This window comes from Archocentrus centrarchus, chromosome 14, assembly GCF_007364275.1.
Source record: "Archocentrus centrarchus isolate MPI-CPG fArcCen1 chromosome 14, fArcCen1, whole genome shotgun sequence".
NCBI lineage: Eukaryota > Metazoa > Chordata > Actinopteri > Cichliformes > Cichlidae > Archocentrus > Archocentrus centrarchus.
The window spans coordinates 13,814,715-13,839,188 of NC_044359.1; the positions used below are offsets into that span (position 1 = coordinate 13,814,715).

Below are 24,474 nucleotides of genomic sequence, written 5' to 3' on the forward strand. Positions count from 1 at the left end.
AATGGGATCATTTATGACATTGTAACATTTTGATTTCTACAGTGGGTTTAAATTGTTTTTACATATCTGAAACCAAGTTTTTGAATGTATTTACAGTCACTGTCTTTTTAAATTTAATGTTCAGACAGCAGAGAGACTTCATGACTTATGTATTATTTTCAGGTGTGATATGGAAAGTGAAAATGGTGAAATTTGTCCTTGTTTTAATTTTCTGTATATAAGTTGCATAAGTTCATTAGCCAGTGGGTGTTTTAATGTTGTATCTCTCGCTCCCTTTTTTAAGTTAAAATATAGGCTTCTTCCTTTAATAAATTAAAAAAAAAAAAAAATATATATATATATATATATATATATATATATATATATATATTAAACTTAGTCTCTTTATTTAACATTACACTATTTACACACTTTATGAAAGACTGCTAAATGGGCTACATATTTACTTTTATTTTGAAAAGGCATTCTTCTTGAACGTTGACTCTTATTTTGAAGGCTGGCGCTCAGCGCCCGGGTCTGAGGCTGGGTGACTGGGTCGAGTCGATGCAGCCACAGACTGCAGTATTTATAACACGTGAGGCTGTCGCTGAAGCGGAGTTGCGTTGCTTCCAGAAAGCCGCTCATCCACCGCTGCAGACCTCACTCTGATCCCGGTAAGCCAACTGCTGAGCACCGCTGTTTGTTAACCTTCTGTTTCTCATAAAGCTTGATTTTACCGAACAGCTGCTGCAGGGTTGTTCTGTAATTTGCACTGGAGTATTCAAGTTATTGGTCTCTATATTTAGTAGTGGATCTTTTTTAAGTCCATTGTAAAGATGTAACCATTTCAGATTTTTTATGTTTAATTTTTTTTTAATAAAAAGCAAATTCAGGCAGGTTACGTTTTGGATCCCGGAGCTCTCTTCCTCTCTTACACTTGCTATGATTTTATTCACACTTAATCTGCAAAGCAACATTTTGATATCCGGAGAGGAAACTGTGCTTAAAGTTGTCCGGGGCGTTGGCTATGTGTCTGTGTAATGTGTGTGTGTGTGTGTGTGTGTGTGTGTGTGTGTTAGTGTGTGCGCGTGTGAGCTACAGTTTCATGCTGAAAGCCTGGGCTGCTCCTGAAATCTGTTTCCAGTTAGGAAGTCTGATTTTTTTTTTTAATCCAATGATGGAACCACTGAGGCCAAAAAATGCTTCTCAAAGGTCAATTAAAATTCTTGTACTGCTATTTTTCACTGTCCAATGTTTGTGTGTGTGTATGCGTAGCCATGTAATTGATGCATATGAATATACCAGCTGAATTCCGGCTCTCCAGACTTCTTTCTGGTCTTGGGGTGTTAACAGATGTATGTAAATACATTATGCAGCCTTCAGTCATAAAAAAGAAACCTGATTATTGATAAATAGTCAAATATGTCACAGTGTTGTGCTGGATATTGGGAAATAATGCCTTTTGTTGCTAGATGATGGAGTACAGCATCACTCTCTTGTGCACAAACACACAGTGTGTAAAACCAAATCTGACCTTTCACTGTCTGACACACACACACACACACACACACACACACACACACACACACACACACACACACACACACACACACACACACACACACCAGAGGACTGCAGGGGATTTTCAGTTGGAGTCTGAGCATGTTAAAGAAATTACAGTGAGCTCAGTCCCATTAAAGACGTCCCAGCCTCGTAAAACTTTATGCCGCTGATCCTCCTTCTCGTCGTAGCAACTCCCTGTTGTGTTTCGCCTGTTGTGATTTTTCTCTTTTTATTGATCCCCCCAACAGTGAAGTGAATGCCTGGGTAGAATTTTTAATAGAGATTTTTGATGGACGTCTGCAGCTTTAGGACTCCGAAACCTTCCAGTCCCGCAGCCAGCAAAACCTGCAGTGTTCTGTTTGGGTGTGCTGACATTCATCAGGGAATGTAGAAACTTCATGCAAAAGGAAAAGGCCGCTTTATTAGGTACTTTTCAAATATCTAATCAGTCAATAACATGGCAGCAACTCACTGCATTTAGGCATGTAGACATGGTCAAGACAGTGGCTCAAATAACCACTTGTTACAAACAAGTTATGCAGAAGAGCATCTCTGAATGCACAACACGTTGAACCTTGAAGCAGATGGGCTACAGCAGCAGATGACCACACTGGGTGCCACTCCTGTCAGCAAAGAACAGAAGCTGACAGCACAGGTCGCACTGGATCACCAAATTGGACAGCCATCTCAAACTGCTTTCTTGAACATGGCAATGAGTTCGTTGTCCTCAAATGGCCTCAACTATCACCTGATCTCAATCCATTAGCTCACTTTTGAAATGTGGTCAAACTGGAGATTCATATCGTGGATGTGCAGCCAACCAACCTGCAGCTACTGACCAAAATCTCTGAAGAATGATTCCAGCACCTTGTTGAATCTATGCCATGAATAATTAAGGGGATCCAAATTAGTAATAATAATAAGCTTTATCAAAAAGGAAAGTTTTAAACCTAATCTTAAAAATAGAGAGGGTGTCTGTCTTCTGAATCCAAGCTGGGAGCTGGTTCCACAGAAGAGGGGCCTGAAAGCTGAAGGCTCTGCCTCCCATTCTACTCTTAAGTATCCTAGGAACCACAAGTAAGCCAGCAGTTTGAGAGCGAAGTGCTCTACGAGGTCTTTGAGATAAGATGGGGCCTGATTATTCATGACCTTGTATATGATGAGAAGATTTTAATTTTAATTCTGGATCTAACAGGGAGCCAATAAAGAGAAGCCAACATGAGAGAAATATGGTCTCTCTCTCTCTCGTCAGTACTCTAGCTGCAGCATTATGGATCAGCTGAAGGCCTTTCAGGGAGTTTTTAGAACAAAATGGTCATGTGAGGAGTTGCAGGAATAAAAATCTGGAAGAATGGTTAGAAACGGAGATTTGCAGGGATTTCGTTGGTTGGAGATTTATGAGGGGAGACTGGAACAGTTTGGAGGCAGAAGAACCCTTGAGACATCATGAGATAATTTTAATTTTTTACCATTAACTTGGAAGTCCTCCCAGTAGTCCTCCCAGCAGGATCGCTCTGGTGCCAAAGTGGAGAGGGTTACTGTTACTTACTGTCACACACACACACATGGAAAATGTCATGGACATTCATGGAAACTGGTCAAACATTTGTTAGCTTCTCCTTTAAAGGTCACCTCAGTTACTGAATGGAGAAATGAGTGCAGAAAATGGAGTGTGTAACTCAAGACAAAGCGAGGTGGTAGGTTAAGCAGAGCTGAGCAGAAGCTTCTGGTAAAGCCATCACGTCTGTCTTGTAGTAGCAGGACATGCTGTTTCTTCAAACTCACTCAGCTCTGTTGTATTAGCTTTATCCCACAGTCTGGAATGTAGCTCATCCGGGCCAGATAAAACAGTTATTCCATTTTTTTCCTTGTGGCCCACACTAGAATACAAATGTTTAGCTGAACTCACTGCCCAGTTTTAAATACAAATGTGTTTATTTTGCAGACAGTATGATTGGAATCAGGGGTGGGGACACTCCTACTGTGATGTTGTTGGGGCATGATAAGCTCTACCGTGATCCTTAAAGGTACTCTAAGAAATATTTTGCTTGGTGAACATAGCAGCGGGAATACATATGAATCCAAATGAATTCCAAATGAATGCAATGTGGTATCTCTTAAATGTATTAATGCTCTGAAAGGTAGATGAAAGCATTTTCTTTTGCAAAAGAAACTGCCTGGATAACAGTTTATGGTAATATGGTCAGTCCAAGGTCATTGCATACACTAGTAGTTTATAAAGCAAACTAGTTTTTGAACATTACACCCTCATGAGGGCAGCTTCTGGTCATGGTGATGCAATGCATTCCTTTGGTCTGTTGATGCTTTTGTTGGTTTAGACATGGTCAAACCTCTTTTCTTACAGACTTTCCAAAGAATTCTACCTGTGAACAGCCAGCTGTTTCCTCGCACTCAAAGAAGTTTTTTAAACAATCACCTAACTGATAAGGAGAACAATCATATCTATTTATCTTTATTTTGTTTAGTCAGCCAGAGACTTTGCACCCATTAAATCTGCCCAGGGAACACGAGGTCCTTCAGATATTTCAAATCAATTAGATATAGGGAACTTCTAAGTTGATTTTTTTTTTTTTTTTTTTGTCACAGTAAGGGTTTTTATTAGTTTTATCATCTTTAGATTATTTTGTAACTGTTGTTTTGCTGTTTTGTTTTGGTTGCTGACTGTGGTTGTCCATACTTAGCAGTGTTAAGTGTGGATAACCTCAACTCTCTCCATGAAAATGAAGAAACTTGTAATGCGTGACTAAGAACTATTGAATTTTCATATTTCCAGTGACTGCAGTGGTCAGATTCCAAGCATTAGTGTTTGTATGTTAGCATTTGCTGTCATTAGCCGTTATTGTTTTTGTTAAAATAGCACACCGGAAAAGGACACAATTTGTTCTTGTAAACTTTAATTAGTATAAATAATGCCTCAGCTACTTTGTGAGAATGTGAACACTCTTTACTTACTTTAAGTAATTAACCATTTCAGGCCGCACTCACACAGACCTCGAGACCAGTTGGCAACTTCCTGGCAACCACCAGTTGCTAGCAAAAAGTGTGTATTTCCCAGCCGGTTGGTGAGTTGTTTCTGGCAGTTTCCAGGTGAATTGGTTGCAAAAGGTGTACAGCGCTGCACTGAAAACCCCTTTGTGATTGCTCTGGTCACTAGAAGACTGCCCCAGTTGCCTGTAGTTTGCACAGTAGACACCAACTTGTCTGCAAACACTCGCCAACTGCTTGCAGAACAGTAGTGAAACTGTGAAAAGAATGATGGAAACTAGGAATGGAGACAGATCGTCTTCACAGTAAAAATGTTGCACAATTTGAAATGTGTTGGTTGCAGCACAACTTTTCACTTTCAAGGTAAAATTTCTCAATTTCTAGTTTCCGTTTTCAACAAACAACCATGTTAATCTGCTAGTGACCAAAGCTGTGACAAGGAGGTTTTTGGTGCAGAATTCTCTTTGAGACTGATTTCACCCAGTGACAGCCAGCAACCTACACCAACCAACTGCCAACCAGCTGGAAAATATACATTTTTCCGGTGGTTGTTAGGGGGTTGCTGACGAGTCTCTTAGCCTTTGTGACCGAGATAATAACAAGCTAACCTGCTCTAATATTTCTGTTAAATATGAAAGTGAAGATAGTTAAGTGTTAAAATATGGACTTATACATATCTCTAATCTTGATTTTTACAGCTCCAGTTTCTCCTGCCATCTTTCTAGGTTAATTCTGCCTGTGTCAGCCTACGACATTCTTGCAAAATACATTAGTAATCTCAACAGTTTCACTTCCTGGTTATGCTCAGGTTAACACATTTATTTTCTAAGTAAATTTGTATGATGAATTCAAACTTGACGCCCCTGTAGGCAGTTCTTTGTGAGAACTAAAAAAGCACCACAACGATGTGATGTACATCAGTTTACTAGCCTGTTTTGCGTAGATTTAACTACAAAGCAAAAAGCTACCCAACTTTTTATCATATTGTCAATCATTAATTTACAAAACTTTTAGACTTCCACATTTTAAAGGTCTCAACTTTCTCAACAGTTGCAACATCATTAAGTCATCATTCATGCCTCGCCTGACATTTAAACAATGAGTGACCCCTTATCAACCCTGACTTTTTTTCCTGAAGTGCAGTCAGGGAAAGCCTAATTTTTAAATCCAAGTTTATGATTATAATTTGTTATCTATCCCATCACTAAAATCTGCAAACCAATGCAACAATAGATGGAAATGGGAAAAGCAGACACGTTAAGGTTAACAGAGCTATCTGCAGGGTGCAGAGAAGTACAAGAGTAATATTTTGAAAACTCACTGTTCCAGTACTCTTTCAATTTTTAAACCAGCAAGACGTCCCATTAGAAGACGTTTTTCACTGGCTGCCGTGCGCAGTCAGTGATTAAAGAGAGTTTTCAAAGAAAAGTCAGCCCTGAGGTCACACCTGCAGCACACACTGAGTGACGTAAGTTGAGCCAGGGTTTATGGAAACATGAATCTGCATTAATGACATATGGATCTAACACAGTCTGTATGGGCCAGCACATTAATAGATCACATGTGTGCGTGTGTGTGTGTGTAGCAGGGCTATGCCAGCTTCACCATTCTGATGGAGACTTCCTGTTTCTCCGTTTTCCACCACATTCTTCAGCGATAAGCTCATTCCAACACACACAGAGACGTTCACAGATGGCTGGTACACTCTTAAACGATGCACTCTATTGCAGTTTGTCTGGTCATGTTTGCCCTGGCAGATTTCCTCTCTGTCTCTGCTTCTTTATTGTGCGGTCTCTGTCTCTTTCACATCCCCCACACGTTTTAAATGTGTGTGTGTGTGGGTGATTTTCTCCTCGGCCGCATGACATGATGTCACCTCTCCGTGCTCTGTTCTTACACAGTGCGGTAGGCTCGGGTTGCAGGAAGTTTTAACTGTTACACTCAGGTCGCTGAAACCTTAAGAGAAAGAGGGGAAAAGAAGTAGAGAACTGACATGAAGGGATTCAGACGGATTTAAAACTAAAGCAGCCAAAGTATACACACATTTATCTTCAATCCCCTAAAGACTCAGTTTAACCAGAAAGGATAAGGATGACACTTTTCTTATTGCTAACAAATACCATAAAAAGATCAAAACCAGCAATAAACAATTCCTACTAACATTCCTGGTTATCATAAGCCTGTTAAACTTTATTTTACAGCACCACAGAACACAGTTATTTTTAGGAACTGCTAAAAGCAAACCTATTTGAATAGAACACATAATTTACTCCAGTTTCATCTGATTTATTGTCAATAAGAAAAATAAAGAAACACAGAAGCCTTTACCACTAGAGCCTTAGTGCCAACTAAAAGTCTTAAAAAAATAAAATTTACCCAGTGTGGACAAACTAATGTCACTCCATGGAGAGCTGCACATTCCCACAATGAGCTTTCTGTGGCTGCAGTGCTGCCCTCAACTCTGCCTTTAGCTCTGCCTGCGTGACACAGCCTAATTTTTCCGAGCCAGTCTGAAGGGGTTTTGTATTGGCAACTTTGGCTGGAAGAAAATGATGTATATGTGCTGCCATGTCGCAACACAGCAATATTTATTGCTGAAAAACAAAGTAAAGACGTGCAGCAACGATGTCCTCGGGGCAGCCTGACGTCAGTTACACCTCATTTATTTTCCTCCAACCTGCGTGGATACTGGCTTCCTGTCAGCCATTGTTCAGTTCCCATCAGATAACAATCTCACAGTGCTCGTAGCCAAGCATCAGTATTGCCTTCTCTGCAGTATTGGACACAGTACTTTAAGTATATGTAAGGTAAAAAATAAAAACAGGAACAGGAGCAGGATAGAGAGCACTAACTGAACCCCTTCTCTTCCTTATTAGAAGGGTGGAGGGAAAACAGAAGGCAACATGTAAAACCTGAACCTTGCCTTTATCTGGCAGGACTGGCTGTCTTCCAGTGATGGATGAGTAACCTCACCACACCCAGTCACCAAATAAACCAGACAGCTGCTGGTTGCTCCATTAATGAGTAATGAATTAGCAGGTTGCTGAATGGAAAATGTATATGTATGTCCACTCTATGTGTCAGCCTCAGTTTGGCGCATTATTGTCTCTTAAAGAGACGTGGCAGCTCATCGAGATTCATCCGAATTCAGAGGTTACTGTAATGTGTGAAGTACAGAAAGAACATAAGTTTTCTTGTTATTGCTTTGTTGTATTGCACAAACTTATGAGAATTAAAATCAGTAATAAAAAGGCAATGAGGCTCACAAACAGTCATATCCAGGATGAACTCAAAGAGGATCTTTTTTGTAATTCTGCATGAAATATCTGATATTGGATCCTCCTCTACCTTTCCTTTGGCACCCTCTTCAGGCCAAAGGTCAGTGTGTCCAGTGTAAGTACTAATTTAGCTGACATTTAGCAAAACATGATAGTGTTACATCAGCATGTTACCATGCTGACATTAGTGTTTAGCTAAAAGCACTGTTATGGCTAAGTACAACGTTAAAGAACTATACTGTGTCCTAATTTCACAAGTGTTCAAGTTGCAAACTGGTTTTCTTGTTATGATGGTGAGTATACAGTCACAACCACTTCATTAGGTACACTTGTTCAACTTCTCATTAACACAAATATCTAATCAGATAGTCAGATGGTCAAGATGACCTGCTGAAGTTCATCATCAGAGCATCAGAGTGGGGAAGATCATCTGAATGCACAATACATTGACCCTTGATTGGGAAATCTTTGCCTGGTCTAGTGAGTCTGCTGCGACATTCAGATGGTAGCGTCAGAATTTGGCTTAAACAGCACGAAAGCAAAGGGGCACCCGGGTAGCTCAGTGGTGGAGCAGGCGACCACATACATATGGTTCGAGTCCCGGCCTGTTACAAGCTTGCCCGCATGTCTTCCCCTGTATTCTCCCCCCGTTTCCTGTCTCCTTCCACTTTCAATGAAAGCTGCTGTGGCCAAAAATGCACACTTTGGGCCCCTTAGTACCATCTAAGCATTGTTTAAACACCACAGCCTACCTGAGTATTGTTCCTGACCATATCCATCCCTTTATGACCACAGTGTACCCATTTTCTGATGGTTGCTCAGAGCAGGATAACACCACAAAGCTCGAATCATCTCAAACTGATTTCTTGAACATGACAATGAGTTCACTGTACTTAAATGGCCTCCACAGTCACCAGATCTCAGTCCAGTCCAGTAGATTCACATCACGGATGTGCAGCCAACAAATCTGCAGCAGTCACGTCAGTATGGACCAAAATCTCTGAGGAATGTTTCCAGCACCTTGTTGAATCTATGCCATGAAGACTGAAGGCAGTTCTGAGAGCAAAAGTGGGTCCAACCTGGTACTAGCAAGATGTACCTAATAAAGTGGTCTGTGAGTGTATATTGTTGGCAACTGAGAAGGAGTTCAATAATTTATTTAAATGACCTTTACAACTTTACACATGATACAATATAAATAAAGATAGGTGGTTGACAGTTTATGGAAGGCGTTTCCTAAAACCAGAACTTCCTTATGAATGTGCGCTGACATGCTGCTCCATCCAGGAGGTGAACACTGTGTCTGTGGTTTCTAAGGGAGTGGTTCATTTAAGAAGTAGAGTGTGTGTGTCGAGTCTGTCGTCAAGATGTCAGCGTTCCTAATCTCACCACATTCGTCATACCAGGCATTCCTTCATGCATTCACCACATTGTGTAGACGCACACACACACACACACACACACACACACACACACACACACACACACACACACACACACACACACACACACACACTTGTCTCACAGCAGTTTGTGAGAATTCCTTGTGGTCAGGCAGCATGAACTTGATGTGGGAAATAACTGAGTGAACAGACTGTGGTAATCTTTCTGCCATATTTTTGTGCCTTTGTGTAGCCTTGATTTTTACCAACATGTTGTTCATTATTTACCATCTGAGATTCTGGCCCTGTAATCACAGCTCTGTGATCAGATTTATGCTGGTCAAAGTGGTAATTTTGGTTCTATGTTTAGGAAGTTTATGTGTGTTGTATTTTAGGGAGAGCGGCTACTGGATTCTGTAGTGTGAGAAATCAAGTGTGCCAGTGCTTTCGGTGCTGTTTGTTGGCATGATTAAACAAGAACTCTAGCAAGCAGAACTGCTTAAAGCTTAGTGAAGATATGATGATCACTTTCCTTAGAACTGGGAGATTAGGGCAGTGGCTTTAATGGAGGATGTGCTCTCCTAATGCCCTTCTTGGTTTTCTGTTCATTAAAAGTAACAAATGTTGACCAAAGTGCTCTTAGGAAAGATACAATTTTGAGATTTTACTAATATTACTAAAATTTTGCAAATAAAAATAAGATAAATAGAAATATATGAATAATGCATTTAATTACTTGTATACTGTTGTCTGGCTTCATCTACTGTATAATAAGATGTCAAATATATTAGTAAATGTATGTGTATCCTATACAGATGGTGTTCTGTGAAAAGTGGAACTGCACAAGTTTTAAAACATTGTATAATAACAGTAAAATGCACTGTAAAGTGGTGAAGAAAATGTATTTATATGCTTTACTTGCAGCAGAGAGTCCTGTGAAACACTAAGTACATCCGTACTGTTTCCATAGGAAAATAGGATAGTAGCTGCCAGGTGCTGCTAATTAAATGCACTTCATTGGCTGATCATAAGTAAGTGTGAGCACCCTTTAAAAACAAAGAAGTTTTGGCAGTTTGCTGGTCTGGTACATTCAGGTGTGTGTGTGTGTGTGTGTGTGTGTGTGTGTGTGTGTTAACCCAAAGCCACCATCTTCTCAGGAGCGGAAATTCATCCCAATATCAGACCATATGAATGAGGAGGACGAGAGCGTACAGCACAACCACTCTGACGTATCCATATATGTACACAGAAACGCTGATAGAGTTTTACACGCTTGACTTATGAGAAAAGAGGATACATCTGAATCCAAGAAATCGGTGTGAATAACGCTCACACACTACAGTGTGTGAGCACTGTAGTGACAGAGTGCTCACAGAGACAGAGACTACAGCGCGTTGTGCACTCTGCTGAGAAGGTGATTGGCTGTAACCTCCCATCTCTCCAGGACCTGTACACCTCCAGGACACTGGGGCGTGCAGGTCGGATCACAGCCGACCACTCTCACCCTGGGCACAGACTTTTTGACCCTCTCCCCTCAGGCAGGAGGCTACGGTCCATACGGACCAGAACCTCCCGCCATAAGAACAGTTTCTTCCCCTCTGCTGTTGGACTCATGAACAATTACCCTAAGACTGTTACCACCACCCTCCACAAACGCTGATGACCCTATGTCTATGCACCTGTCTGATTGCACTGATGTACATATTAGTGGAATATAGTCTACATTCTTTTATCTTTTAATTAGTCTCTGCACTGTATATTTTGTAATTTTGTAATATTGTGCTATAGTTATAGCTCTAATATCTCTGTATATTTGCAATTTGTATACTTGTATATTGTCTTATAGTTTTTATACTTATTTGTTTTTTTTCTGTAAGCACGAAGTACCGCAGCAATTTCCTAATGCTGTGAACCTGTTCACCCATATGGCAATAAAAACCTTCTGATTCTGATTCTGATTCTGATTCTGAACTCAAAGTGGAGCTGGAGCCTCTCAGCTGTCATGGGGCAAAATGGGAGGGTATTTTGTGTTTGTGAGTGTGTCACACTTCCCAAACTACTCATCTAATTTTGATGAAACTGGGTTCATATGAGTTGGAATTCTATCAAGCATGATATGCATTTGCCAAATTTCAGATCTCATACCATTCTGACCTTTCCAGTAGCAGGAAATCTGTAATGCTGCAAAGTAAAGATACATGTTTTTTTTTAAAGTATATTCAATTTATAACCCAAGTAATATTTTTCATTTTCTTTCATATATAACCTTTGCGTTCCCTCTATTGGTGCCTGACATTGTTAAAAAATGAACGGCCTGCAGGCTGCTGTTTCTAATATAATGATTCATGTTAAGTCATCTTTATATGGGGCTTCTTCTGATGTAAGGATGAAAGGTGAAATATTACCATATCATGATATGGTAATATTTCACCTTTGCTCCTTTCCTTCACCTTTCCACCTTTCCGTCTTGATCAAGAAGTCATAACTTTAGAATTTATGATTACAGCTCATGTGAATAATGTTGAAATCTTGGAAATGGTAGCCAATCACATATTTGAATTGCCATATTTGGATTCAGCACATTAGAATTGACAAGAACCAAAATTTTTCTACAGAACAGACTTTGGCAAAGTTGTGACAGAACTTGAATCAATTAAATCAGTAAATGAGTCAAATTTTCTTTGCAATACTTTTTTTTACAGATCATTTTACAATGTGGTGTTAGTACTGTTAATTAATGATGTAAAGTAAAGTAACCCCCCCCAAGACCATGAATCATAAAATATTAAATCAGCACAGTGTTTACGATCACTGCTTCACAGTGAGTTTACATTCTCCCTCTGTTCTCTTCCTGCTGCAGGCGTGAGTGTATCCTGACGATGGCAGACAGCGCACAGTGTTTCTACTGTCGCGAGGACCTCGGGGGGAAGAGGTTCGTCCGTAACGAGGGCAGGCCGGTGTGCGTTCGTTGCCACACAAAGTTCTGCGCCAACTCCTGCGCCGAGTGCCATCGGCCCATCTCTGTGGAAACAAAGGTGTCTTATCAGGCTGCATTTTATGTGTTTGTATTAAGAACTTTTGTATTTCCTGGCAAGTCTGTCTGTCAGAGTGTTGTCCCAATATTTGTCCACGTGCCTAAAAAAAACTTTTCTGTCTTCCTCCATCAGGAGCTCAGCCACAAGGGCCGATACTGGCACGAAGAGTGTTTCCGTTGTGCAAAGTGTTACAAGCCTCTGGCAAAGGAGCCCTTCAGCACCAAGGATGACCGCATCATGTGTGGAAAGTGCTGCTCCAGAGAGGATGCTCCACGCTGCCACGGCTGCTATAAACCCATACTGGCTGGTACGACTGATCGCCTGCGTCTAAATACAAATGTGATTTAGGCCAGTAAGAGTGTGCTGACCATTATGGTGTCAAACTATTTTTTTTTTTTTAAAAGACTTCTGCAGTCATTTAAGTCAGTTGTGATTCTATTTACAACTGGAATAAATGTATTAAGCATTAGTAGTAATAATGCTTCTCTTCTCCCCTGCAGGAACAGAGAGTGTGGAGTACAAAGGGAACTCGTGGCACGATGAATGTTTCACCTGTTACAACTGTAAACGACCAATAGGATCAAAGAATTTTGTCTCCAAAGGAAACGACATTTACTGCAGCCCCTGCTATGACGACAAATTTGCCAAACATTGTGTCAGCTGCAAAAAGGTAATTTCTTTCCATCAGGAACCAACCCTGAGAGGAGTAATGATAACTTTCTCAGACAGTTTGTGTACTTTGTATTTATTTGATTTATACTGCAATCACATTTTATAGCGCTTTTAGGCATGCTGCCATTTAAATTTGTGCAGTCGTACTCATTGTTTTAGGTGTTTTGTTCTCTTGAAGGCACTCATGTCAAAATTCCTGTAAGAAACACGCTCTGTCCTTTAAGACTTTTAAAAGCTATAATAGTGCAGCAGTTTCTGAAATCTCATGATTCTTCCAACAAAAAATAGAGAAAATACTTTATTCTGTCGGGGAAACCCACGGCCTAATTACATTTGAGCCCACGTTTACCTCTCAAGACTAATGATTGGCCAAATTATTTATAAATTATTGCTGTATTTATACTTTTAATTCTATCTTGATTCATAGCAGACTATTTAAATTGTAACAAAAGTGGGTGCCGGTATAGCTCACAGGGTTGAGCAGGTGAACCATATGCTGTAAGGCTACTGCAGAGGCCTGGGTTTGAATCTGCCACTTATGTCTGCTCCACGCTCTTTCTCCTAGCGTTCCTGTCTTCTCTCCTCTGACCTAAATAAAGACTAAAAACCCAAAGAAGAAACAAGGAAAAATACACACACAAATACATATATAGGGTATTTTTGTTCTAAATAAACAGTAGTAACAAGATGTTTAAGGAAAAAAAAAAACTACTCATATAGAATAATTTTTTTTTTTTGATGGTAAAACAGCTCTTCACTTCTGTCTCCAGCCTATAACCTCTGGAGGAGTGAACTACCAGGACCAGCCGTGGCACAGCCACTGTTTTGTGTGCAGCTCCTGTGCAAAACCTCTGGCAGGCACAAGTTTCACCAACCACCAGGACCAGGTCTTCTGTGTCGATTGCTACAAGAACTCTGTGGCCAAGAAGTGCAGCGGATGCCAAAACCCCATCACAGGTTACCATAAATATAAACTGAAAATCAAATGCCATTAAAGAAGATGGTCAGTGTGTAGGAACATCTTGTGAAATGTGCTTATTAACACATTTCACAAGCAGGGATAGGTTTGCTTACATAAGCACAGTGAATGGACACCGCAGGAACTTGCTCTGGCCCTGTACAAAATTAGTAGTAGATATTACTCACCAGTATCTCTAAGACTCCCTATTTAAGACAATTGAGACATGACCTGCCTAGTTCTTGTGTCCAAACCCGTGAATCCACTCAGTTCACCAAACTGATTTGAGTGATTTGTGTGGTGCAAAAACCGGACAAATATAAAAGTTAGACACAGCTTCCCAGTCCACTGAAGCCACTGTGTTTAGTGCCTTGAATCTGAATTCTTTCTAATGGCCAGCAGGTTGCAACACTTTCCTAATGAGATTATGGGCTCACTCGTTACAACGTGTTTATTTTGTAAATTACGCCTCTATTTGAGTCAAACACAAGACTAAAGCAGGTTGTGCTTTAACATTCAGTTGTCATGTTTGCTAGCCTAGTGTGCAGTATCCTTCTGTGTCAGAGGCAGAGCTGAAAAATCTCATCTAGAGGCTTCACTAATTAGTATGACGTCATAGTGGCTATGCCCTTTTTTTTATATACAGTCTATGGTGTTGCAACATGAAAGAGTGGAATGAAAAACAGCTGACTCAGTGAACTACAGGACGGCTAATGATTAGCCAATCAGCACCAAACTGGGCACTGAGAGGGATGTAGACACATAGTGTTTCTTGTGTTGCTACAAAGCAACAAATGGAGGAACATACCAAACCTGAATGCTGAACCAGCACATGCCAAAGGCAAAATAGACACGCGAGCCAAGTAAAACAACACAAAACACTACCCATATGGCTGTCTGAACAGATGAGTGCTTCTAAAAGGATGCCACAGACTCAAGGGTGCAAAGAGAGAGAGTGGTGAGTGGTTCCATAGTTTTGCAGCTATGGTTTGGAAGGCACAGTCCCTCTTAGCTTTCAGACAGGTACTCAGAATCACAAGGAACTGAGAGGGGTGGAGTAGTGTCATAATGTAGGTGGGGGCCTCACACCGTGGGGTCATAAAAGCCCCGTAAGGCCACAAAACCCCTGAAACAAGACTCAAAGATTAAAATGTCATGAAGATAATTTTAATGCATTTTGTGACTTTTCAAGTGTGACACCATGACCACAAAGGGAGGGTACATCTGAAGGATACAGATATGCTTTAAGGCAAACATTCAGTTTAAATAGAGTGGAGCTCTTTTCTGACTGACACCAGCAGGTGGCACACAAAGGTTGATGACAGAGACAGTTTCTAACTCTCCTCTCCTCTCCTCTCCTCTCCTCTCAGGTTTTGGTAAGGGGGTGAATGTGGTGAACTATGAGGGCAGCTCCTGGCATGAATACTGCTTCAACTGTAAGAAATGCTCCCTCAGTCTGTCCAACAAGCGTTTCGTAGCCAAGGGAAAAGACATCCTCTGCAGCGATTGCGGCAATAAGTAGAGGCGAACAAATCGGTGTTTGTTGCAGCCTTTTTATTTAATTTGTTTTGTTTCAATATCTTGTTTATTATCAAGCTGAAATCTTGGAAGATTAAGTGATGGGAACATTGAAACCAAAATGTCATTTTTATCAGTTGTTTGCTCTGATGCCGCATGCTAACACGACATACATGATGTGACGCATATGTTTGAAATGAGAAATTGAGTCTGGCAGTTTCCTGTAGGAGAGATTCATTATATTCAAATATGTATTCAAATGTGTTTTGAGCCACTAGTAACAAGTTTTCATGGAAGGTGAACACGGTCAGCTGAGATGAATCAAGCGTTTCTTTCTGTCCCAATGTAAGAGAAGAGTATTTTTACAAACATCTATTAATGCTAACTTTCATTTCATTGTTAATTTTTTTTTTTGTAAGCGGAGAAATTAAAGCTTGTCACGTTGCAGTTCAGCGATATAAATAATCAAATTAAATATGTAAAGTTGCTTGAATTGCTATCTTTAAATCTTCATGTGTGTATTTAAGTTTTTCTATTTGCCGACTGCCACGTGATTATATGCTTACTGTATTTTTTACAGGAAAATAAATATAAAATTGGAATAAATTTTGCATGTTCCCGTGAGTTTCAAAGCTGAAATAAATTTCTATAAAACTGGGTGTTAGGTTTGTTTTTATTTATTTAATGTTGATTTAAATGATGCATGTTGGCATTTTTACAAAGCCACATCCGCCTTTATGACCCATGACTTGGTACAGAATAGTAAAGGGATCATGTGGCTGTTTTGGACTCTGCTGCCATGAAATGATTCAACATTTTTTTTTTTTTTTGGTTTCACATTTCATGCAGCTGATTTTGTTAGACACAGGGATCGGTACCAACCTACTGAAGGTCTTGGAAGTGGCCTTTAACGAGTAATTAGTTCATGTACAGGGAGTGTTTACAGAAAGCAGTGTGTGTTTGTCAGAGCTAATTACTGATTCATGTGTGCCTTTGCGTGGCAGTGATTTTTTTTTTTTTTACTTTTATTGATTGACTTTCTGTTCCACCTGCATGCACGTAATAGCACAAGCAGACCACTCCCAGCCAGACAACACTGCTGTCTGCTGCACAGTCAGAAAGGTTCGTAAGGGTTATGCTCCATCCCAGAGCTTGTTTGAAACCAGTGAGGTGAGACTTTGAGGTAATGTAAGTGTCACTGCTGCTGAGAATCTCAACCAGGATTTGCTTTCAGTCATCGCCTGCTTTTCAGGTGATTCCGTTTAAGGTAAGTTTTTCTCTTATGATCAACTTTGGTGCTTTTTAAAAGTTGATTTAGAAAAAAATGGAATGGCAGCATTTGGGTCAGTGCTTATTTTCCTTTTTGTTTCATGCAGTGAGTGCACAAAATTTACTAAAATTATTATTTTTTCAGATTTTATCATGATTGCTCTTCAAAATTTCCTGAATGTTTTTACTACTCTGTCTCTGCTGAGCAGTCCAGAGTCTGCTACAGGGCAAGGTAGGAACCACTAAAAAAAAAAACAAACCTAAAGAGATCACACTTTATTTCATCATAATTCATACTAATGGTTTACATAAACACAGGACAGCAAAACCTTCAAAACCAGAAGTCCAGTTCTCATTTTTGTGTTTCAGATTTTAGCCTGTGTGGCTGAACCCAAAGCTCTGTGAGAAAGCCAGCTGACTGTAAAAAGAATATCTAAAATAAACCTTACATATACAGAGCCATTAAACACCACGTGGACATGCAATTACATAAGTGAAACGTAAAAGGCTGAAAACATTAATAGAAGCTGCAATACTGTAGAACAGAGATCCTCAAATCCAGGCCTCGAGGTCTGCTGTCCTGCAGGTTTTAGATGTGTCCCTGATCCAACACACCTGATTCAAATGGCTGAATTACCTCCTCAGTATGCAGTCAAGTTCTCCAGAGTCCTGCTAATGACTTACAGGGGTTGGACAATGAAACTGAAACACCTGTCATTTTAGTGTTGGAGGTTTCATGGCTAAATTGGACCAGCCTGGTGGCCAATCTCCATTAATTGCACATTGCACCAGTAAGAGCAGAGTGTGAAGGTTCAATTAGCAGGGTAAGAGCACAGTTTTGCTCAAAATATTGCAATGCACACAACATTATGGGTGACATACCAGAGTTCAAAAGAGGACAAATTGTTGGCGCACGTCTTGCTGGCGCATCTGTGACCAAGACAGCAAGTCTCTGTGATGTATCAAGAGCCACGGTATCCAGGGTAATGTCAGCATCCAACCAAGAAGGACGAATCACATCCAACAGGATTAACTGTGGACGCAAGAGGAAGCTGTCTGAAAGGGATGTTCGGGTGCTAACCCGTATTGTATCCAAAAAACATAAAACCACGGCTGCCCAAATCACGGCAGAATTAAATGGGCACCTAAACTCTCCTGTTTCCACCAAAACTGTCCGTTGGGAGCTCCACACGGTCAATATACACGGCCGGGCTGCTATAGCCAAACCTTTGGTCACTTGTGCCAATGCCAGACGTCGGTTTCAATGGTGCAAGGAGCACAAATCTTGGGCTGTGGACAATGTGAAACATGTATTGTTCTCTGATGAGTCCACCTTTACTGTTTTCCCCACATCCGGGAGAGTTACGGTGTGGAGAAGCCCCAAAGAAGCGTACCACCCAGACTGTTGCATGCCCAGAGTGAAGCATGGGGGTGGATCAGTGATGGTTTGGGCTGCCATATCATGGCATTCCCTTGGCCCAATACTTGTGCTAGATGGGCGCGTCACTGCCAAGGACTACCGAACCATTCTGGAGGACCACGTGCATCCAATGGTTCAAACATTGTATCCTGAAGGCGGTGCCGTGTATCAGGATGACAATGCACCAATACACACAGCAAGACTGGTGAAAGATTGGTTTGATATGAAAGTGAAATTGAACATCTCCCATGGCCTGCACAGTCACCAGATCTAAATATTATTGAGCCACTTTGGGGTGTTTTGGAGGAGCGAGTCAGGAAACGTTTTCCTCCACCAGCATCACGTTGTGACCTGGCCACTATCCTGCAAGAAGAATTCTGACCACTGTGCGGGACTTGTATATGTCATTCCCAAGATGAACTGATGCTGTATTGGCCGCAAAAGGAGGCCCTACACCATGCTAATAAATTATTGTGGTCTAAAACCAGGTGTTTCAGTTTCGTTGTCCAACCCCTGTATATATTTGACTCAGGTGTGTTGAAGCAGAGACACATCTAAAACCTACAGGACACCGGCCCTCGAGGCCTGGACTTGAGGATCCCTGATGTAGACAGTTTAACTCCAGATTCTGCTGCTATTGACTGACTTAACAAAGTTCAAAATAAATAAATCGTCGCCCTTCCCACGACCCTTAGGCAGTTTCATTTTATGGCCGTGTGTGAAAAGACAAAACAAGCATATTTTTTTTTCTTTGCATTCCTCAATGGAAATTTCTAAAGCAAATGAGTAATTATTTATAAAGGTAACCCATCAAAAATTTCAGCGGTGAAAAAATTGTGAGATGCAATGGGCTCTATTGTAAGATGATTTACAGTTAAATCCACAAGTATTTGAACAATTATATATTTAATATAAGTCTCCTTCTGTACACCACCACACATTTCTAATTAAACAAGAGGTTTGACAAAAGTGTTGCTTCAAATGGTGAGAAATTCCCACCACCCCAAAAGTAATTGGACAAAATAATTTTAAAAATAAGGATTGCTTTTTCCCCCTCAGACCTCTGCAGGCTCCTTTAGATGTTTTCTGTCAAATTCTAAACCAGTGTTCATGTTCTTCAGTCTAATCAGTGGTTTGTACCTTGTTGTAAACCCTATATTTCCATTCATGAACATTGTCTCCTGATTGTAGACTTTGATATGCCCACCACCTCACTGAGTGTTCTTGGTTAGATGTTAGCCATGGAAATAATTCATGCACTTTAGTTGTCTTTGATCGTCTCCTACATTTGCAAGTTTGGATCTCATATTGAGAGTTCCAGTGAAAAGCTAGCAAACACACATTCAGGGCTTAGAATCAACTCCAGATCTCTTTTTTTTCTGCTTAATAACAAGGCAACAGTCCTCACTCGGCCGTGAAACTGCCCGTCAGTCAAATGTCCAATTCATTTTGAGCCTCTCAAAAAGGAGCATTATGTATAAAAATGGCTGTAATTCCTAAACAGTTAGTTAATGAGGCTGAAAAATTACAAATATTATCCATCCATCCATCCGATCACGGAGGGGCTGGAGCCTATCCCAGCTGTCATAGCGCAAGAGGCAGGGTACACCCTGGACAGCCTCTTGCTGGGCTCCAACATTATTTCAACTTTAAAAAAACAAACAAAAAAATTTAAATATGAATACAGAAAAATTAGGCTCCCTAACACACTGACAACACTCAGTTTTATTCTGTCAATACTTTAAAAAAAGAAAAAGAAAAAAGGATCAAACTCAATGCAGAAGCTGAAATAAGTGTCATCGCTTGAAAACCAGACTTCACACACACAACACAAAAGTCATTATAAAACTATAAATATATTGTCTGCTTCTCTCAGTGCCTTGGTTCAGCCTGTGGGGGGAGGCAGCTGATTTCACCTTGGGGTGCAAATACTGGAGTCTAAAGCCTCAGATCACCATCCCTGCCCTGCAAGAGCTCACAGTCTGCTTCAACCTGAATCTAAAGGTACTCATGAGAAATGTCCTTCAGTTACATTGCTGTAACTTTTTAAAGGGAATGAACAGTTAGACATTAAATCAGCTCTATTTCTACAACCATGTCTAGGTGATGGGTTCCTCACCATGGACTGCCTTTATGTACCGACATCCTATGGCACAGTATGCTGAGCTGGGGTTGGGGAGGAAGGCGGGCCATTTAGTGGTCTGGTTGTTTGGCGTGGAGTGGAGGACTCAGAAGATCAACCTCCTTCCATCAAAGTGGTACTCACTATGTGTGACCTGGTCACGTATGAAAGGCAGACCCACCCTATACCTTAACGGTATCCTGCTGAGCATCATGGCAGGTTGGTTTAATCTTATACTTCTCCAAAACTGTATTTTATTCTGTCATTATTGAAATCAAGCTAAAAACATTTTGGTCTGCTGATCAGCTTGCTAAATGTGAAATGAGGGGTCATTGGGACATGTTTTTGCTGTTTCTGTGATTGTTTTAGTGTTTCTTTGACCATCCTTTGTACCCCTTCCTTCTCTCACAGTTAATGGCGGAGGCACTTTTACCTCCCCCCGGTGCACTGAACTGGCCCCCAATGGATCGCTCACTCTGGGTTCAGGGCACTTCCTTGTAAACGGGGACATTCAACCATTTAGCTGCGTGTCAGGAAAACTCACTCTGTTTCGGATTTGGGGGCGAGAACGCAGCACTCACGAAGTGACATCACTGAGCTGTACAGAGGGGGATGTTGTGAAGTGGGAGAGAAACAACTGGGACACTCAGATCTGTGCTCCACAGCCAGAGCCCAGCCTTACGTGTGGTGAGCATGCTTTATATCAAAATTTATAAATCCTGAATACTTTCACTTCAAGCTTTTACCATCACTGCCTGATTTCATTTGTTGCAGTAAATGATCTGTCACATTCATTAAGCCTTCAGCTTTTTCCAGCCTCACCAGCAGCTGAGCTGGCTTTGGTTTGTCCCATCATATTAACCTGGCTGTTATGTAAATATAAAGACAATTCTAGAATCAATTAAATGCAGATTTGCTTTTTACAAATGAAAGATTATAATTTCTTGACTACTAAAGCAAAAATAGCCTCTCTGAATTATTTTTTATTTTGTAAATGCGTCAAACAATTCCCAACCTTCAGGGTAAATAAAGTATCTTACATAATGTCTAAAAGTTTCAAGTAAAGGTCAGCAGTAAAAAACATTCAACTCAATTCTAGTTCCACAGAAGAGGGGCCTGAAAGCTGAAGGCTCTGCCTCCCATTTTAGCCTCTATGAACCACAAGTAAGCCAGCAGTCTGAGAGCAAAGTGCTCTGTTGGGGTGATATGGGACTATAAGGTTTTTAAGATAAGATGGGGCCTGATTATTCAAGAGTATGTGAGCATAAGAATTTTAAATTCAAATCTGGATTTAATAGAGAGCCAGTGAAGAGAAGCCAATATGGGAGAAATCTGCTCTCTCTTTCTAGTCCCTGTCAGTACTCTAGCTGCAGCATTTTGGATCAGCTGAAGGCTTTTCAGGGAGCTTTTAGGACAGCCTGATAATAATGAATTATTTCAAAAATAAAATTTAATCTGAATTTAGAATCAGGAAATTAGAGGTCATCCAGGCCTTTATGTCTTTAAGACATTCCTGCAGTTTAACTAATGGATGAGTGTCATTTGGCTTTATGGATGGATTAAGCTCATCTTTATAAATATGAAAATGTATGCAATGCTTTCTAATAATACTGCCTAAGGGAAGCATGAATAGTGTAAATAAAATTGGTCCTAGCACAGAACCCTGTAGAACTCTATAATTAACCTTAGTGTGTGAAGAAGACTCACCATTTACATGAACAAATTGGAGTCTATTAGATAAATATGATTCAAACTATTGCAGTGCAGTAACTTTAATATCTATGGCATGCTCCAATATAAATAAATATGAAAGTCATACAGATTTTTCTTTCAAACATATCTGAGATAGTAGAATATTAAGGAAGAAGATTAGGGCCATGGAAAAAAAAATCATATTTTTTCTCAGAACTATGGAAATAGTCATAATTCTGAGAAAAAAGAAAAGGTATGACCCCCCCAATTTTTTTCTTTCAGTGGCCCTAATCCTCTTCCATAGGAAGATAGAGTTTAGTTGAGATTAGGAAATTCCTTTCACATCATCTGCTCAGCCATATGAATTATGCGGTATTAGTTCCACATGACTCTTTTCCCTCTATTTCAAAAGTGCTGCTCTAGTTTTGAGTCGGTGGAGAGAGAAAAAAAATATAGCAGAAAGTTAGATCTTTTTCTCCATACCACGATACTTTTGGTATGAACGTGGTTCTCAAATTATGGTGCAGATTCCACTTATGAAACACAAAGTCACACCAGGTGGCTGCAGGTGAAACTAAGCTGAGCTAAGCTAAGTTCATAATATGATAAAAAAAAAAAAAAATTTTTAGGAAAAATAAAAGTATTGATGCTTTCACACATATATTGGCTCCAGTATCAATATGATAAAGACAAAGCCGGTCAAAATGGTTCCAGGGTTTCTAGCATAAAACAGCACAAATAATATATTAAAAACAAGTAACCTCAACCGTTATTAGTTTCTGTCTGTTATCGTCTTTTACAAAATTTTACGTTTTCTTTGGCAGACTGGTCCATTTACAAATTGGAACTGATGATAGCCATCGTCCGTCTGGATGGGAGCAACACAGAGTACTACACAGCCAGAGACATCGCATATCACTGGGTAAAACACAAACACAAACTGAGACCATAATAATAATATTAATAATGTTCATTCAATTTGATAAGTCTACTGAAGCTTAAATAATAAGACAATTATTTTATTACCTCTGCCAAGAAGATCATGTGACTGTTTTCATTAACAGATTTATTCAAAAATATCCAGATTTGGATCCAGGATCACTTTTGATCCAATTTTCCAATTTTTAATGGTTCTTTATCATTCTGAGATAGAGCAAAATTGGACATTTCTATTTACATCTCCATAAATACACAAAGAATTGAGATAAGATAAATAAAAAGATAAAGATATAGGAGCATTTTTTTTCATGTCCTCGAGAAGATTTCACAGACTGAATCCAGATATTGTTCTGAATTCACTTTGTAAATGGTGTAGAGGGAATTTTTAGCTTTAGCAGAGGCGTGCACTCTCACACTTCCCTTGTCATTCATTTCTTCATTACACTGTGCAGGCTTTATTTTACCTTTATTCAGCAGCGGTAAATCTCTGCAGCTGTAACACAGCCCTCTGCTCTTTGTTGTTCCTGCAGCTCAGAAAGGAGCTGCCAAGAGACTTCTATTTACACATAGTGTCCATGTTTGAAGTATCCAGGTAGGTAACGATTCCCATTTACAACACAGCCATTACTTTGTGTATTTTGTCATAAAATTTGTTTGAATCGCATTGTGTGTGTCACACCAATTGAATTTTGTTTTATGGTATTTGTCAGAGAGGGGGAACAAATGAGCCATAAGGTTACTGAGTTTCTTTGATCTGCTTACACAGATCCAGTGCAGAAAGCCTCGTAAAAGCATCATATGAGGACCAGCTGGTAAGAACATCAGAGCGCGACTGATGGATTAACCAGGCTGATATATATGAGCTGACATCATCTTAATGCAAATATAGCTGTCTCTGTGTTGGCCAATAGCAATGTAGGAGTGTAGGACCTGAACAGTGTCTTTATCAAAATGATGTTTCTTACTATACATACTGACTCTCTGAATAAAAATCAACATTTAGTACAAATTTACATGTTCTTTTATTCTTGCAGATTCAGTGGACTTCCTCCAATATCAACAGGTAATATGATACAGGTTTACAGTCTCCAGAATATAGAAAAATGTGATTTCTAGCTCACATAATAATAATGAAAAATTCTTTAATTTGTCACTCATCTGTTTAAGTATATTAAATGTGGTATTTTTATGAGTTTTAAATGTAAAACTTTTCTTTTCTTTTTAAAAATCAGTCAAATGAAACAGACGGAGAAGGGGGAAAAAAAAATCCTTCGCTCCCATCCACACTGATGCCACAGCTTTTGATGAAAGAGCGCAAATAACCTAAAATCTGAAAACCACTGTTGTGGAAAAAAGTAAAAACACTGCATCTGAACCATGACTTTCTGTCTCCTCTGTAGGTTTCACTGCTTGGTATACGTGAATGTTATCCCTGCCATTGATGTGGCAGCTGTACAGAATCTAATAGACATGAAGCTTAAAAACCCCTACAATGACCCCAGTGGTTTGCTACAGCTGCTGTGCGACACAAACAGCATACACACCACACCTGTTGGTAGGAAATCACTCTCAACAGCAACCGATAAGATGCAGTGCTTAACAAATTTATTAGACTACCTGTCATTAAAATAGAGAAACAAA

At 40.0% G+C, this 24,474-nt stretch overlaps 1 protein-coding gene across 1 annotated transcript; it reads left to right on the top strand.

Moving 5' to 3' along the window:
• The first annotated feature begins 512 nt into the window (after positions 1 to 512).
• Positions 513 to 16,048, top strand: fhl1b (four and a half LIM domains 1b). The gene is made up of 6 exons (XM_030746123.1): positions 513 to 653; positions 12,069 to 12,243; positions 12,376 to 12,550; positions 12,744 to 12,913; positions 13,686 to 13,872; positions 15,244 to 16,048. Exons 2-6 carry the CDS (start codon positions 12,088 to 12,090, stop codon positions 15,393 to 15,395), a joined length of 840 nt encoding a protein of 279 aa, XP_030601983.1. The 5' UTR covers positions 513 to 653; positions 12,069 to 12,087; the 3' UTR covers positions 15,396 to 16,048.
• Positions 16,049 to 24,474: the final 8,426 nt, after the last annotated feature.